At 49.0% G+C, this 15471-nt stretch overlaps 1 protein-coding gene across 4 annotated transcripts in view; it reads right to left on the bottom strand.

Annotated features, from left to right (window-relative positions):
* RAD51B (RAD51 paralog B) overlaps positions 1-15471 on the bottom strand; it is a 774018-nt gene that overhangs the window by 84773 nt on the left and 673774 nt on the right. Inside the window, exon 11 of one of the 4 annotated variants that reach the window (XM_030931001.1) lies at positions 13540-13671. The exons of the other annotated variants lie outside the window; for them this stretch is intronic. Coding sequence (XP_030786861.1) covers positions 13546-13671 — 126 coding nt within the window. The 3' untranslated portion in view covers positions 13540-13545. Of the gene's footprint in view, positions 1-13539; positions 13672-15471 lie in introns of those variants that run through there. 4 annotated transcript variants of the gene reach the window in all.

Here is a 15471-nt window from a genome sequence, read left to right on the forward strand (position 1 = left end):
CATAGTTGTCCCCTTTGTTTGCTCTACTCCAGTCCCTGGCTTCCTTACTGTTCCCCAAACACATCACACTTGTCCCTGTCCCAGGCCTTTGCACTTGCTATTCCTTCTGCTTGAAATGTTCTTTCTGGGTTGAACATTGCTTACTCTCTGTTCATCCAATCTCTGCTCAAATGTCACCTCTTCAGAGAGGTCTTCTTGACCCCACTGTGTGTAAAATAGTCCACCCCTCACTGCCATCTCTTACCCTGCTTACGTTTTTTCAAGGCATTTATCACTAGCATGTATGTTTGTTGGTTTGTTTGCTTATTGTCACCCATACTAAGATGCAAACAAGGTAAGAAGGAACAGTGTCCTTTTTTTTTTAACCTTGTATCTCCAGTTTCTAGAAGAGAGTGTGCCACATGGGTACTCACTGAATATTTGTTGAGGGAATAAATGAATGCACGGATGCATGACTGCTCACCTAGAGCGTGGGGGCCAGGGCAGAGGTGGGCTCAGGCTGTCTCACTCCACAGACTCACACTTCCATGATTTGGATGCTGAACCATGAGAAACAAAGAGATTTGCTGGTTTAATTTCTTTTGCCCTGGGAAAGTTAAAGATCACAGATAATCCAGAACTCAGTGCCAAGTTCTCTGATTTATAATCGAGGAATTATCCACACAGAGGTAAACAAGAGCAAAGGACTGACAAGCAAACTGTAGGAGGAGAATGATGAGAAACAGACGGAGAGACCCATGCAAGCTGCAGCCTCCAGCTAGCCTGGGTTCCCGCCAGCCCTCACTCAAATTTGGATCCAGAGAATCTCTGCTGATGTCCACTTCCAGATTCCTTTGGGCCACACTGCCAGGTGGCTGTTGGGAGTGGGGGTCACTGCAAGTGGGGGCAGCCTAGGCAAGTCACCCCTTTACCTGACAATGATATTTCGCACTCATCTGAAAGGCACACCCAAAAGGGCAGGCGTTTCCCAAAGATGCCCCAGGCTCACAAAAGTCACCAGACTTTTCCCAGACCTAGATTTTTGGGGAAAAACTCCTTTCCTCCTTTAATGTAGTCCACAGAAATGTGTCTCTTTTATTCCACTTCTAAAAACTTCAAAGAAACAAAATTAGCAGTGCCTACAAGCATCTGACACATAGGAGGTAGTAAAAACTGAATGAATGAATGAAGGACAATATCAACCCAAAAGGAGAACAGCGGCCTTGTGAAGAATGGGATAGTCAAGAAAATCCTGGACTCCCTATGCCCCCTAGATCACTTTGGATATGCCCTGAGGCCTCAGTTTCCTTATCTGTAAAATGAAAGCCTGGCCTAGCTGAACTCCAATTTCCCTCCCAGCTCTGACAGCCTCTAATTCTCTGAACACGCCTTCATAGCTTCTTTATTGTAGACTAGTTCTTACATGTGTCCTGCTGAGAGCAAGGTCTGCTGGTCTGGCCTTGTTTTTAAAGCAGCAGAGGTTATTTAATAGCAAGTCTCCCAGAATTTTTGTCATGTTTTCCATGAAAGAAGGTTCTGGAAGGTAGCCATCATCAAAATAGGAAGTAAAGCCAGGTTAGTGTTCCACTTATCAGATCATACTGGCTTAACCAAAATTCCTGTCATCCCCTGTGGTGATTCTGGGAGCTTGACCAGATTTCAGAGGTTTCATATTCAAAGCAGTGAGAAATCATCTCTGAGGCTTGTGGGATTTGGTACCTGTTTCCCTTCTTTCCATGTCTCAGGGCTGTGGGTGCCAAGTGAAGCCTCCAGTAACCCTTCCAGCCTCAGAGGAGCGTTCTGTCCTGTAGGCCATGGGAATGCCCGTGCTGGCCCGGATTGCTCCTCTGTCCACATCAGCATTTCACTTTATGCTGCCTGTAAATCTGACCATTTCTTCCACTCCTAGAGGTGTCCCAAAGCACTAGTCCAGCAGAATTCAGACTCCTCTACCTTTCCCAACTCTACGCGCAGCCTCAAGTCACCAGGAAGAGAAAGAGCACCTGACTGAGAGTGGGACCAGGATTCCAGACCGGCTTTAGATGAGCATCTCTCTGGGCCTCAGTGTCCTTGGATGGGAGGGAGGTGGAGACTGGGTGTGGCTGCTTGTCCTGTCTCTTCCAGGTTGATAATTTTCCCTAGCCCAGGGCCGAAGCTGGCCCTTTTCCCACAAGGAAGCCATGGTTTGTATGTTATGTAGCAGCTACAAATGCAGGGGCTTTTTTTTTTTCCTTTTCTTTTTAATGATCCTAGGTACTCTAGGAAGAGGCAAACATTTTTATGATCCCAGGAACCAAACAACACAATGAAAATCATGGCAACCATCAGCCCAATAAAACCCATGGCAAAAGCCAACACATTCTCAAACAGGACCCCGGGAATTTAAAGCTCTCAGAAGCCTTAAGTGGCTCAGGCCTTGCTGAAGGCCTTGGGACTGCAGCTGATGGCTGATGAAAGGATTTTAACGCGCCACTGAAATTCTCTTTTCCAAAATAACCACTTTGAAACCTGTTAATTACAGACACACAACCAGCCAGAGCCCCCCAACAGGACCCAGGGCTTCTACCAGGGAGAGCCAGGCTCCAGAGGCTGGCCGCTGCCTTGGCGCTCCATTCGCTTTGTGTTGGGTGACTTTGCTTCAGGAAGAGAATCCAAAGTAATGAAAACCACATGGCCACTCCCCCGCCCCCAGCCTCCTACGCTACCTCCCTTCCCTGGAGACAGAGGCCGGCTCAGTCTAATTTGGTCCAGTGTTTTTGTTTCCTAAAATCTGTCTTGGGCCCTGGACCATTAATAGGTTGCAGCTGATTTTAATCTACATGAATCAGAGACCTCGCTTCTTCAGTTTTAAGGAGATTTCAAATTGTGTGTCCCACAAACTCAGGATGGAGGGAAAAGGCCCTGGGTGGCGAGTGGCAGTGTGGGAGACAGACCCTGGAAGGCACAGAAACTGCTCCCCACTCAGCAGTGGGCTTGAAGGAACCTGGGATCACTCAAAGCTGGGGGAGTGGGGCTAGGAGGAGGTGAGGGTCTTGCAGCTTGACTCAGTGACAAGAACACAGAACCTGGTCCTGTGTAAACAGAGCTAAAACCGAGGGACAGGACTAGCAGAGGCTTCTACTCACTTATCTTCAACAAATTAATTTCCCAAGTGCTTGCTGGGCACCCCCATAAACTAAAGCAGGGGTAAGCAAACCATGGCTAACTGGTCAAATCCGGCCTGCAGCCTGATGTAAATAAAGTCCTCCTGGAACAAGGCCATGTCTATTTGTTTATGTATTGTCCATGGCTGCCTCGCAGTTGTGGTAGAGACCCTGTGGCCTGCAAGGCCAAAAATAGTCACTCTCTGCCCCTTTACAGTAAACGTTTGCCGACTCCTGAGCTAGAGAACTATCCTGAATCTTGCTAGGCAAGAATTCCACTTACAAGCCTGTTAACAAGGAATGGATTTAGGATTTACTCCATTCCCACGCCATACCAAAGTCTAGGTTCCTTCCTTCCAAACATCATTCTTCAGGAAAGTATCTTCATGCTTATTTAAGCAATGACAATAAGAAGGAATGCCCACGACCATGCCACTCAGTGAAGGTTCCAAGGTCTTGCCCTGACAACCCGACACTCCCGTTTCACAGATGAAACACAGTCACTGAGATAAAGCAACTCACTGAAGTTCACTTAGGGAACAGCACGGCTAGGAAGAGCTGGGCCTCTGAGTCACAGCATGGTCCTCTGTCCCTGGGATGACCGTAATGAAGGGAGCTGGGGAGCTTTCACATAGCAATGCTCCCTTACATGTGCCACACCACCACTTGATAAGCCAGTGAAGGGCTCAGGGTAGTGTGCCTTTGTTTTCAAGGTGAAAAACATAGCACTCTCAGGGAGTGGGGATGAAAATCAGATAGGCCAGACTACACTCATCCCTTGAAAACCACGTTTATCCAGGCCCAGTGGCTGGTGAGCCCAGGCCCTCTGGCCCTAGCTGGGCCCTCACTCCATCAGGACCCAGGGCCCCCTATTTTCCCAGTGTGCCTCTAAGACAGCTCTTGCCTTCAGGTGCTTCTAGGCTAGCAGGGGAGAGACACGAAGGGGAGGATTATGATTGTGTGACAGGCACAGTGATGGAGAGGCACATGTGGTGCTTCAGGAGGACAAAGCAGGGTCACCTTGCCCTTCCCTAAAAGCAAACCCCTTTGTAGGGAACCCTGGGTGAAGGGCCTCCAGTGGAAATGCTATTCACTAGAAATGTAAGTGGGCATCCTTCCAAGGCTTTCAGGGGTGAAATAAGTGTTGGGATCATTCTGGGGACAGGCAGGGAAGCCAGAGAAATTGGTACCCTCCCAGAGATGAGACTGGCAGGTAAACTGATGACACCAAGGAAGTTGCTGCCCTGGAGCAGTAGGAGTTCTCCCCATGGGAACCACTTCCTGCAGGACCAGGCCTGGGTGGGGAGACCCTTCCAGCCAAGGTAGGACGTCACCCCAGGCTGCAATCTCAGTGGTCTGGAAGCTCGTGAAGGGCTGGTTATGTCTGTGCCTTGAACAGAATCATAGACCAGCAGGGTGCCACACTGGCTCGCATAGAATGTTGACTCTGCAAAGGTCTCTAGCTAACAGGAGCTGAAAGTTCCTACAAAGCATAGCAAGTGGCCTGTACCTCACTGTCTCTATTTCCATTGCTGTCCCCAAGTCCCCTGTCCTTGGTAAGCTTCTCCTTGAACTTTAGGCAGCACCTCAAAGCAGTTTCAGAATTCACCGAGGAGCCAGGGGTCCCAGTCTTTAGAGTCCTGCTAGTGTTCAGAGGTCTCCAAGTGACTAGAGGTTGTGAATTGCCAGAGGGTGGCAGAGGACTCCAACCGAGCAGACCAAGTATAAAGCAAACTTCCATCACCATCAACAACTGGAGCCCTGCACTGGACCAGAACAAAGCCTGGGAAACAACCCCATTAGCATTTTTGGGTCCCCTCATCATGGGGACTCCGCTCAGAAATAGTCTTCAGCAGGGTTAAGCCCTTGGCCAGATGGAGAAATAGCACAGCACCTCTGGCTTCTGCTTCCCAGGGAGCCTCCAGTGGATCCCCTGGCACCCTCTGCTTCGGACGGCACAAAGGTTGTGGGTGTAAACCTCAAAGCTCTATTTTGTCTAGACTTGGTTTCCGGGTGGGTTCAGGCTCTCTGCTCCATGGAACCCCACAGCCAGGAGATTTCTGCCACTGCTTCCTTGAGTCGAGACTGGCGGAAGAGCAGGGGCTCAGGACTATGACATGAATGTGAACCGTGGACCGAAGTGGGTGTTCAGGACAGCTGATTGGACAAGGTCCTGAGCTATGCTGAGGAGTGACGCTGGCACTTTGGTAATGCAGTGGAATGGAATATTCCATGGTTAATTAGCAGTCACTGAGTTAATTAGCAGTCACTGAGTGTCCATTGTGAGCTGGTCACCATTTGGATGAACGAACTGGCAAGTAGACTCTGCGGAGGTCATGGGCCCAGGAGTTTGTTTACAGAGTTCAGTTTCTTCCCATATCGAGGTGTGCAGAATGTTTGCTTACAGGTGTGTGATCATGGGGTGGGTCAAACTCCTCAGCTTTCCTATGGAATGCCAGTCCCAGGACCCTCTGCAATCTGAAGCCCTCACACAAAGAACACAGTATTTATGTCAAACTCTACCATTCTGTGCTACCAAACAAAGCTGAGCCAGAATAAAGCAAAGTGAAAAAGCTCATAAACACTTCCTGGGGCTGGGCTCACAAACTAAAGCTCAAAGCAGAACAAGCCAGATGCATTTCAAACCCATAAACACACGAGGACACCCGAGCTGCCACCGGCCCGAGCAGACTGGGTGCTAAAACAGCACTGGAGCAACTGAAGGAGGGTGTCATTCTAAAATTAGAACTCTGCTTTCTCTCCCCTCTGAACATATATGGGTGGAATTATGGATTAATGTTGAAAATTGATTTCATTTGTACTTCAAGGGGACCTGGGCAGTGATGCCCACACTCCCTCCCCACCCTCTCCACCTACGCACTCTCCCTCAACTCACCCCGGAGACCTAGAGCTTTTGCTACCGATCCCATCTTGTGTCCTGTATAAACAAGGGCTGGTAACTAGGACAGGAAATGAACTTCACAAGCATTGACTGTGTACCCACCTGTGGTATGGGGAGTTGCCAGATTTTTTTCTAACTGAGAATGTTCACAGAATCTCGAAACTTTCTTTCAGCTTCCCCCTCTGCACACTTCAGTGTGGGCACCTGTCATGCGTGCACACATACCCAAGCACAAAATTTCCCTCAATTTCCCCCAAGACACATCAACAGTGAGATTTGCCCATACATACATGGGCACACAGCTGTTCCCAAACTTTCTCCTTTGTCTCCCCACCTGCCTTTCCATATATAAACGAGAGTGCCTAGGCATGCTGGTGCTGCCCCTCCCCACCTCGGACACACGCAGAACTTTGTGCCCACTCAGCACGATCCAGCACACAGGAGCTGGGGAGCCAAGGATGTTTATATCCCCACGTGTGCACCAGTGTGCATGCACACATGCACGCGCACACACAGCCACATCCCAGCTGGCCCCAGCACAGCTGTGACAGGCCTGGGTCTGTCACATTGTTTTCCTTTGCCTTTAACAGGCGTTCGTGCAACAGAGAGGAGGTCATGAGAGGTTTCCACCCTGTTTTGTAGCATTTACCCCAAGCCTGAGTGTTGGGGAGGTGGCTTTTGAGAATGAGCTATGGGTGGCAGGGTGGAAAGCAGAGACAAAGGCATTCCTTCCCATCTCCTGCCTGAGCTTCACTCGCTAATGTGCACTGCTCTGGATTGTTCGGAGATTTCTTTATGTGCCGCCCTGTCTGAAACCTGGCTGGGAGGACGGAGGCTCAGCCAAAGAATTTCTGGAAGTTCTGTCTCAAGGTCCTGCTTTGTCACCTCTTATTACTACAATTGTTCTAGGCCCGGGCTGCCTGGGGGCACACTGTGTCATGAAAGCCTGAGTGGTAGGCCCCAGCCACATAAGCAAAGACAAATTTAGGTAGAAACAGAAGGAGATAAAAATGGACCCCAAGTGGTCACTATCCCTCTAGGAATTTTGGCCCACAAGAAAAGCTGGTATAGAAAAAATTCCCCACCTGACCCTCAGCAGCAGTGAATGTTCTAATGATTCCCTCAGCAGTACATATGCAAAGTGGATACTGTCTTTGCAGTGACAGTAAGATTGGTTAATCTGGCTGGGCGCAGTGGCTCACGCCTGTAATCCCAGCACTTTGGGAAACCGAGGCGGGCGGATCTCCTGAGGTTGGGAGTTCGAGACCAGTCTGGCCAACATGGTGAAACCCCATCTCTATTAAAAACACAAAAAAATTAGCCAGGCATGGTGGTGGTGCGTGCCTGTAATCTCAGCTACTAGGGAGGCTGAGGCAGGGGAATTGCTTGAACCAGGGCGGTAGAGGTTGCAGAGAGCCGAGTTCATGCCACTGCCCTCCAGACTGGGCGACAGAGTGAGACTCCATCTCAGAAAAAAAAAAAAAAAAAAGATTGGCTAATCTACAAGCTCATTTGCTATTTCTAAGAGTCAGATGGGACTTCATGCATCTAAGACACTAACAAACCCAGAGTTCTTACTGTGTGGATCTGGACAGAAGGGCGACTGACAGATTTCTCACTGTGCCCCACTGAACTGTGCAAGGGACTGGCTAGAAATACATGTACTTTGTCTGTAGCCATTGCTTGCAAACTCTACCCCACTCACTTTTGTGGCAGAGTCCTTTTTTCAAATAAAATCTTACTAGAAAGCCCAGTGTACAAAATTGATCAAAACAGTCTCTCTCTGGTTACACAGATGAGTTAGCTGTGTGTGTGCGGGAATGGGGTATCTCCATCTGCTCCTGCTCCATCCTTGTGCTCCCCCATCTATACTTCAGGGTATCTCTAAAGGGTTCCTTGGATCCCAGGTTGAAACCGTTATCACAATGCAGGCCCCTTCTTGTAGCAGTTGTTAAACTTTGTACCCAAGAAAATACGTAATGACAAAGAGCTGCTAGGAATTTGACAGCCTTTCAAATTTGCCTGAGTTTTACATATTATGGATTTCAGCTGCTGCCCATGTTTGGTGTGGTATTAAGAGTTATGGACCCCTTGCTGAAATGCCCTGGACTTTTGCTGGTCTGCAGTTCACAAATTAGGAATAACTGTGCAGAAATTAAGAATAAGAAATGAGACTGGGGTCCCAGATGGAGCCACACCATCAAGTGTGGACACTGGGCTCCAGTGTCTAGTGAAGAAATTTGTGCTTAAATAGTATTTGGCAATGGAGAGCCATTAAAAAGCCATATGCGATTACTACTATTAATTACTTTTTAAGCCAGGAAATGAATGATTGAAAATGAACTAGCAAAAAAAAAAAAAAGGATTACTCCCTTGCAATTTAAGTTCCCTTTCCCATCTCTAGCTGTCTTAGCCTCTACATCCCAACCCCAGGGTCCACTGGGAGAGTTTCCCTCCCGAGCGTCAAGGACAGGACCAGCCCAGACACCTTTCTCCAGGCTTCATGATCAGAGGCACTGACTGCTGTGGCATTACCTAAAGTGAGTGGTCCAGCTCAGGCTTCCGCACCCTTGTGACTGTGAGCAAACTCATTGATGTACACAAATGAACACATGCCTACATTAAAGAATGTACACATGGGTGAACAAAGAGGGGATTTATATGGTGTGCAGGCCAAAGTGGAGGCCTAATTCCTTGGTTCTGCCCACCTTCTTTCCTAGACCTTCAGATCCCTAAATATGTAAATGAAGTCCTTGGTTTCAGCTGCGGAGTGAGGAAATACAACTGGAGGTGGCATGGAACGCCGGTGTGGAGAGTCATTGCGCCCCGATCCAGCTCTGTACTCCGCTTGCCTTGGGGAGAATTGCTAAAGCTTCTGGTCCGGAATGTGTCCATGCGTAAAATGAAAGGTACTATTAACGTGCATCTACCAACTTCAGAAGGGGCCGTAGGGATGAAGATGTAATTAAAGCCTGTGAGCACTTTGTGCTTCTTGATGAAAGACACCACCACCGTGAAGTTTTATTATCTACCGACTCTGTTTTTAAAATGGTTCCAATTCCTTTCCGTTTTTCCTTTTGGGGTCTGAATAAACTTTATTAGCTATTAATTTCAAAAAAGTCCTCCTTGTACCTCAGAGCAGGATTTTATTTAGCGCCTCAGAGAATTTCTTTCCATACCTCAGACCCTCAAAGGAATCCTCTTGGTCAGGGTGGAAGAGGCCTGTGTGTGTTCAGCTGCTGAGTTCAGTTCAATTTAATAAATACTTATGGAACATCTACTCACATCTTCTTAGCCCTGAGAGGCAGGCAGGGCTGAAATGAGTAGGAAAGGTTGTGAACTTTGGGGCCAGGCTGCCTGAGGGTTGAATTCCAGCTGACACTTCCATAGGGGTCCTTGGAGAGCCTCTCCTCACCTCTCTGAATCTCTGTTTGTCACCTGTAAAATGGAGATAACCCCATTTATCTCCCAGGGTAAGGTAATAAAAAGATAGAAATCAAGTGAGTGGTGGGTAGGCGCTCGGTGAGGCCTTGCCGCCTTCTCTCTAGCATCAGCCTCCGGAGGAGGGGGAAGGGAGATGCCTCTTCCTCAGCTCTGTTTCTCCTCCCTGAGGCCCTCTGTCTACTCCTAAAGGCTTGTCCATCCAGAATGTCAGCCGGTTAAACCAGTGCTTCTGAAATGTTCTCATGTCAATTTCCCCTGTGCTCCTGGGCGGCTCATTTCCTCCATACACACCCTCCTCCACCAAACTACCTCCACGGCCTCCCCATCATTCCACACTCCACCCTCCCTTCAAATCCATTCCCAAGGAGGAGAGAAGAGCTTTCCTATTCTTTTGAGAGAGCACACAGTGGAAGTGGCTTTGCTTTGTTGTCTCCACTTCAGAAAAGATCAAACTGCAGTCTCCATGAAGTGTCAGTCCTCCAAAGGAGGCTTCAGGCCAGAGGGAGGAGCGGTGAGGTCAGGCAGGGTAGGCTGAGGCTGTCCCAGAGGGACCAGTCCAGGCAGAAACAACACAGCCTTCCAAGATGTCCTCGCAGGGGCCCATATCACCCTGGATCTAGCCTGAAAGATGCCCCCTAGAATGTTCCCTGGCAGATATGGCTGTCCTGTCTGAGAGAACCATGATAAAGGAGTTCACACAGGATCCTGTCCTTTTCTAAATGAGGATTCTTGTCTCCTGGGTTCCCAGGGAGGAGAGCGGATGCAAGGGAGCTCTTGAATAGGCACCGCAGAGGCCAAGACACTTTAAATTAAGCTTCCAACGCTTAGAAGGGGCCATGGCTTCCCACAAATCCCCTGGTGCACGCAGCTTTGAGGCAGAGTGTTCAGTCCGTCTGTTCTTTTAGAAGTGTGCCTTGGAAGCCAGGAGTTATTTGTTTCCGAAAGGTAGGCGCTCATCAGGTGGGTGGTCTTTGCATTTTTTGTGTGCTTTGATTCCCTCCCTTTTCTTTTCAGGACTATTGAGGGGTTTATTTTTCCCTCTCCCAGCAGTGCTCGGGGGTTTGGCTGCAATGTGCATCTGTGTTGGGTTTTCCCACAGGCCCCTGCAAAGGCAGCCCCGTTGCCTTCAGAAAGTCCCGGGCGGCCCGTGGTGGGAGTCGGAGCTGCAGCTGTGCGCCCCCTCCCTTCTGCAGCAGGCTTTGATCAGTTTTCGTGGGGGCTGAGTGCAGCCTGACCTCCCATCTCCAGCGTCTCTCAGGTGGAAAGTTCTGTTCAGCCTGTCTGTGGCTTCAAAGGCTCTCCCTCCTTCAGGCTGGGATGAGACTGATAATGGTTCTCATTTTGTTGTCGTGTGATCTCCCAGCAGCTCCCATCTTTCCATTGACAGGCTTTTTACTTATTTGGTTGGGCTGCTTTGGCCAAACTCAAACCACCTTTCTGGTTGAGGAAGCACATTGACGTCCTCTCCCATTGAGGCTCCTTTGATGGCTCAGACGTGGCCTTCCAGCCCAGACAAAGGTGACCAGGCTGCGGCAGCCAGGCACCTGGCAAATCAGCATCTGGGCGTTGGGCAGGGCAGATGTCCCTCCGTGAGGGCAGAGGACTGAGTGAGCCTACAAGTCTGTGAAGAGGAACACTCAGCCCCGCCTTTTCTACCTTTGAAGCCTAAGGCAAGTCGCTGCTTTCTGCTCTAGTTCCTTGCAGGAATCCAGCGGTGGTGGCCGATGTCACACCCTACCCCATGCCTGTGCCCGAACCTGGGCTGGACATAGGCAAGGCCAAAGCCCTGACATTGACAACATTTCCAAAGAACTTGAGCCATTCACTATCTGGAGAAGTGGGCACCAGGCCAGCTGAGCTTGGGGAGTTCCTGTTCTGGCCCATTATTTCCAACAGTTGTGGCCTTACAGCCTTAGTCCTCAGTCCAAAGGGTTAACAACAGCTACCTTAGCTGCTCCAGGGCCTACTTCCGGCTCCGGCCCCAAAGTGTCGCTGACCCTGTGCTTGGGCCTTCCAGCCCCCCATGGTGTGTAAAAGGACAGGGCTGGACATTCAAGGCAGCTGTCGGTGAGTTTGCACAGGGGTTGCTGCCTCACCAAAGGTCCATGGGGCCTGGGCTGCAGCTCGTCGCTCCTCATGATGCGGATGGGGTTAGGCTGCACGTTGCCCTTTGGTTTCCTCATATTTAAAATAAGGGTGGCCAAGGGCAACAGGAGCGGTCAGGAGAGCATCCTTCTTCCTCAGTCTGATAGCACAGTCTCTTCCTTCCTTTTGATCATACTCAAAACAACTGCAATAGAACAATAAGTCTGGGAGGAGGCCAGAGGGGGATTTATTATGCTGTTGTGCTGTGGCACAGCCTTGCCTGACTTTATCTTGCACTGAGGTCTGCATGGGAGGAAATCTGCAGGCCTGTGGATTGTCTCTCTGAAACTGAATTCCCTCCAACCTGAAATCTGGGAGGGCAGGGGAGACGCTGCCATGTTGGCCACACCCCAGCATGAACCATGGCAAGAGGGAAACCAACCCAGATCTCCCAAAACCCTGAAAACATGACTGTGAGAGGCACGGGGACCCCCAACAGTCACAGCCCACCTGGGTTTAGCCCTTTAAGAGGGGACTCCAGAAACAGAGTTTGCCCCAGGACAGGAGCTCATCAGAGCTTTTCTTAATAGCCAGTGTCCTCTCTTCCCATTCCAGCAGGAGAGGAAGTTGTGTGGGGAGGTGCCCTTTGTTTGTGGCAAAGCAGGGAAAGCTCAGCAGTGGACTGTCAGCTTCTCACACCAGAGAGACCATGTGGCAGGGGGTTCTTCTCTTTTCCCAACAGGGCTGAGAGCCAAGAAAGGACCTCAGAGCCCTGGAGCTGAGAGAAAGTTGATTCGTCCCAGTTTTGACTTTATCTCCCCCTCAATGCAAATGTTTTGACATCCATCTGCTGGTAGCAGGACCCACCAGGTCATCTCAGCAACCTTCATCTCAATCAACCCATCACTCCAACCCTCACTGACAAAGAAACTCTAATGCCAGTGCTGCTATTAAAATACATACATAAATAAATACATCCTTTCTCATCCGACAGCTGGGTGCTACAGGATGCACCCGACTATCTCTGTGGTGCTTGAGTCTTTTGTAATGCTGTGGCTCAAGCACAGGCAAACCTGGGGTCAAGGTCTGGCTCCACCAGCATTTGCTAAATGACCTTGAGCAGATTACATGACCTCCCAGAGCCTCAGTTTGATGAGAATAGCAACCACATAGGATTGTTCTGAGGATTAAATGAGATAAAGTATGTGACCTACCTAGCACATGTTAAGCATTCTATAGAGTGCGGTCATTATTATTGCCACTATTTCAAATAGATGTGAGGATCTGATAAAACCTCCCCAGTCCTTAGTAGTGTCCTCAGGTGAACCATGAGCCCCGATCTCTGCCATGAGAAGTTAACGTATGAGGAACGCAAGAGGAAAGAGACTCCACAGCACAATGTTTAGGAAAGTTCACCTCAGACCCCAGCAGCAAGTCTGGGGGCTGAACTCAGTTTTCTAGACAACCAGATTCTCTCTCTCTCTCTCCAGTCATTTCATCTCTCTGGGCGACCCCACTGCATTAGTTTTCTAGGACTGCAGCAACAAAGTGTCACGAACAGAGTGGCCTAAAACCACAGAAATGTATTCTCTACAGTCCTGGCAGCCAGAAGCCCCACATCAAGGTGTCTGCAGGGCCAGGCTCCCTCTGAAGGCTCTCAGGGAGACCTCTTCCTCGCCTCTTCCGGCTTCCAGTGGCTCCAGGTGTTCCTTGGCTTGGGGCTGCTTAACTCCAGTCTCTGCCTCCATGGTCACACTGCCTCCTCCTCTTTGTGACTTTCCCCATCTGTGTCTCTTATCGGGACCCTTGTTATTAGATTTAGGATCCACCTAGGTAGTCCAGGATGATCTCATCACAACATCCTTAATTACCTCTGCAAAGACCCTTTGTACAAATCAGGCCATATTTACATGTTCTGGGGGTAGGGACATGGATGTATGTTTTTTTGAGCCACCATTTAACCTACTGCATCCACTAACCCTGCAAAATATCTCATTGGATTATGACTAAAAAGTCAGGATAAGACCTCTCACCTGGGGTAGGTGAGGGGCTCACTCCTCTCCATGGTAACATCACTGCTTCTCTGCGTAGCCTCAAGGAGGGGTCATGATCCACCACCTTCAAGGAAAAATCTAGCTCTTCATTCTTTACTCATTGGCAGGGAGTGAAAACAAGTTCCTTCCACTTAGTGAGAAACAGGCACCTACTGCATCCAATGGGGGACTCAAGTCTGTGCTGAGTTCCAGGGCTTCCTGTTCTTAGTTGGATATGTTGGGATTTCAAAACCCACTGTGGGCCGGGCGCGGTGGCTCAAGCCTGTAATCCCAGCCCTTTGGGAGGCCGAGGCAGGTGGATCACGAGGTCAGGAGATCGAGACAATCCTGGCTAACATGGTGAAACCCCGTCTCTACTAAAAATACAAAAAATTAGCCGGGCGTTGTGGCGGATGCCTGTAGTCCCAGCTACTCGGGAGGCTGAGGCAGGAGAATGGTGTGAACCCAGGAGGCAGAGCTTGCAGTGAGCCAAGATCGCGCCACTGCACTCCAGCCTGGGTGACAGACCAAGGCTCTGTGTCAAAAAAACCCACAAAAACAACAACAACAAAAAAACCCCATTGTGCCCCTTAGGCTTATGAGTGCAAAAACTCACGTGTGATAAGTCCCCTTCTGGCAAAGCCCCACCAGAAACATCATTCTCTCAGTGCTCAAAACCTTCACCTTCTCCTCTTCTTGCCAACCTCCAGAGGCCCCACACTCACTGAAAAGGGGGCATAACTCCTCTTTTTTCTCAAAGGCCTCCTCTGGCCTCGCTCTCTGACCCCTGTTGTCTATTTCCTCCTTCATCCCCTTATTCAAACATAAACATCCATGTCTCATAGGAAAGACATTGCCCAGGGGTTCCCAGTCCCCTGTCAGGAAGGCCTTTCCTCCAAAATTTGCTGACAGTTAAGCTACCAGACTGCAAGGGAAGACAGATCATAATATAATGTGTTTTTTGTTCTTCCAATCAAATAATACTTGTATATAAATTTAGTATAGGTCTCAGCTCCTTCCAGGTGGCTTTAAGAAGAAAGCCAGCATTATGCCCTTTCCCTCTGATGAGTCTAATTGCATGGGGCTCTGGTGGTGGCCTTGCTTTGCCCTTCAACAGCGTCTATGAATCATTTTGTGTTTGTAGGTTTCTTTTTAAAGGTGTTCCTCCTATTTCTGGCTCACAGATGTTGACAAGTAGCATGTGTAGAGTTCAGTCTGTACAAATTTGGGAGCTCTGAACACTAGATCATATAATCACAGAGTCCCCCACCACTGGAACCTGGCTAGGTGCAGGAAAGTCACCATAACCCTACAGTCCTGTGGAAAGGGTAGAGTAGTGGGGACTAACTGGAAAGAAGTGAAAATAAGACAAAGTAGCCAGTGGAATCTCCAGTCTGCCCCTTGCTTAGCTATGGAAAGTGCAGCAAGACGATGGGTGAAGCCCATTGCTTCTCTGAATGATCTTTCAGCTTCTCTGCTGAGGGTCCACTTTCTCTCCTTTCTCTGCCTGCATGTTTGTGCAAAATTTGTGTCTTCAAGTGGAGACTACGAGTTTTGTGTGCATGGAACAGAGCCCTCTAGAAGGGTCTTGTGCCACTTTAAAATGTGACTCCCAAAAAATCTGACCTGTGCTCCTATATTGCTGATGGAAATACAAAATGGTTCGGCCATGTGGAGAACAGAATTGCAGTTCTTCAAAAAGTTAAACATAGAATCACCATATGACTAGTAAATCCACTCTTAGGTACATACCTTAAAAAAAATTGAAAATAGGTATTCAAATAAATACATGTGTATGCAAGTTCATAGCAGCACAATATTCACAATAGTTGAAGGGTGGAACCAGCCCAAATGACCACTGATGGATGAATGAATGAGCAAAATG

Source organism: Rhinopithecus roxellana, chromosome 5, assembly GCF_007565055.1.
Source record: "Rhinopithecus roxellana isolate Shanxi Qingling chromosome 5, ASM756505v1, whole genome shotgun sequence".
Taxonomy (NCBI): Eukaryota; Metazoa; Chordata; class Mammalia; order Primates; family Cercopithecidae; genus Rhinopithecus; species Rhinopithecus roxellana.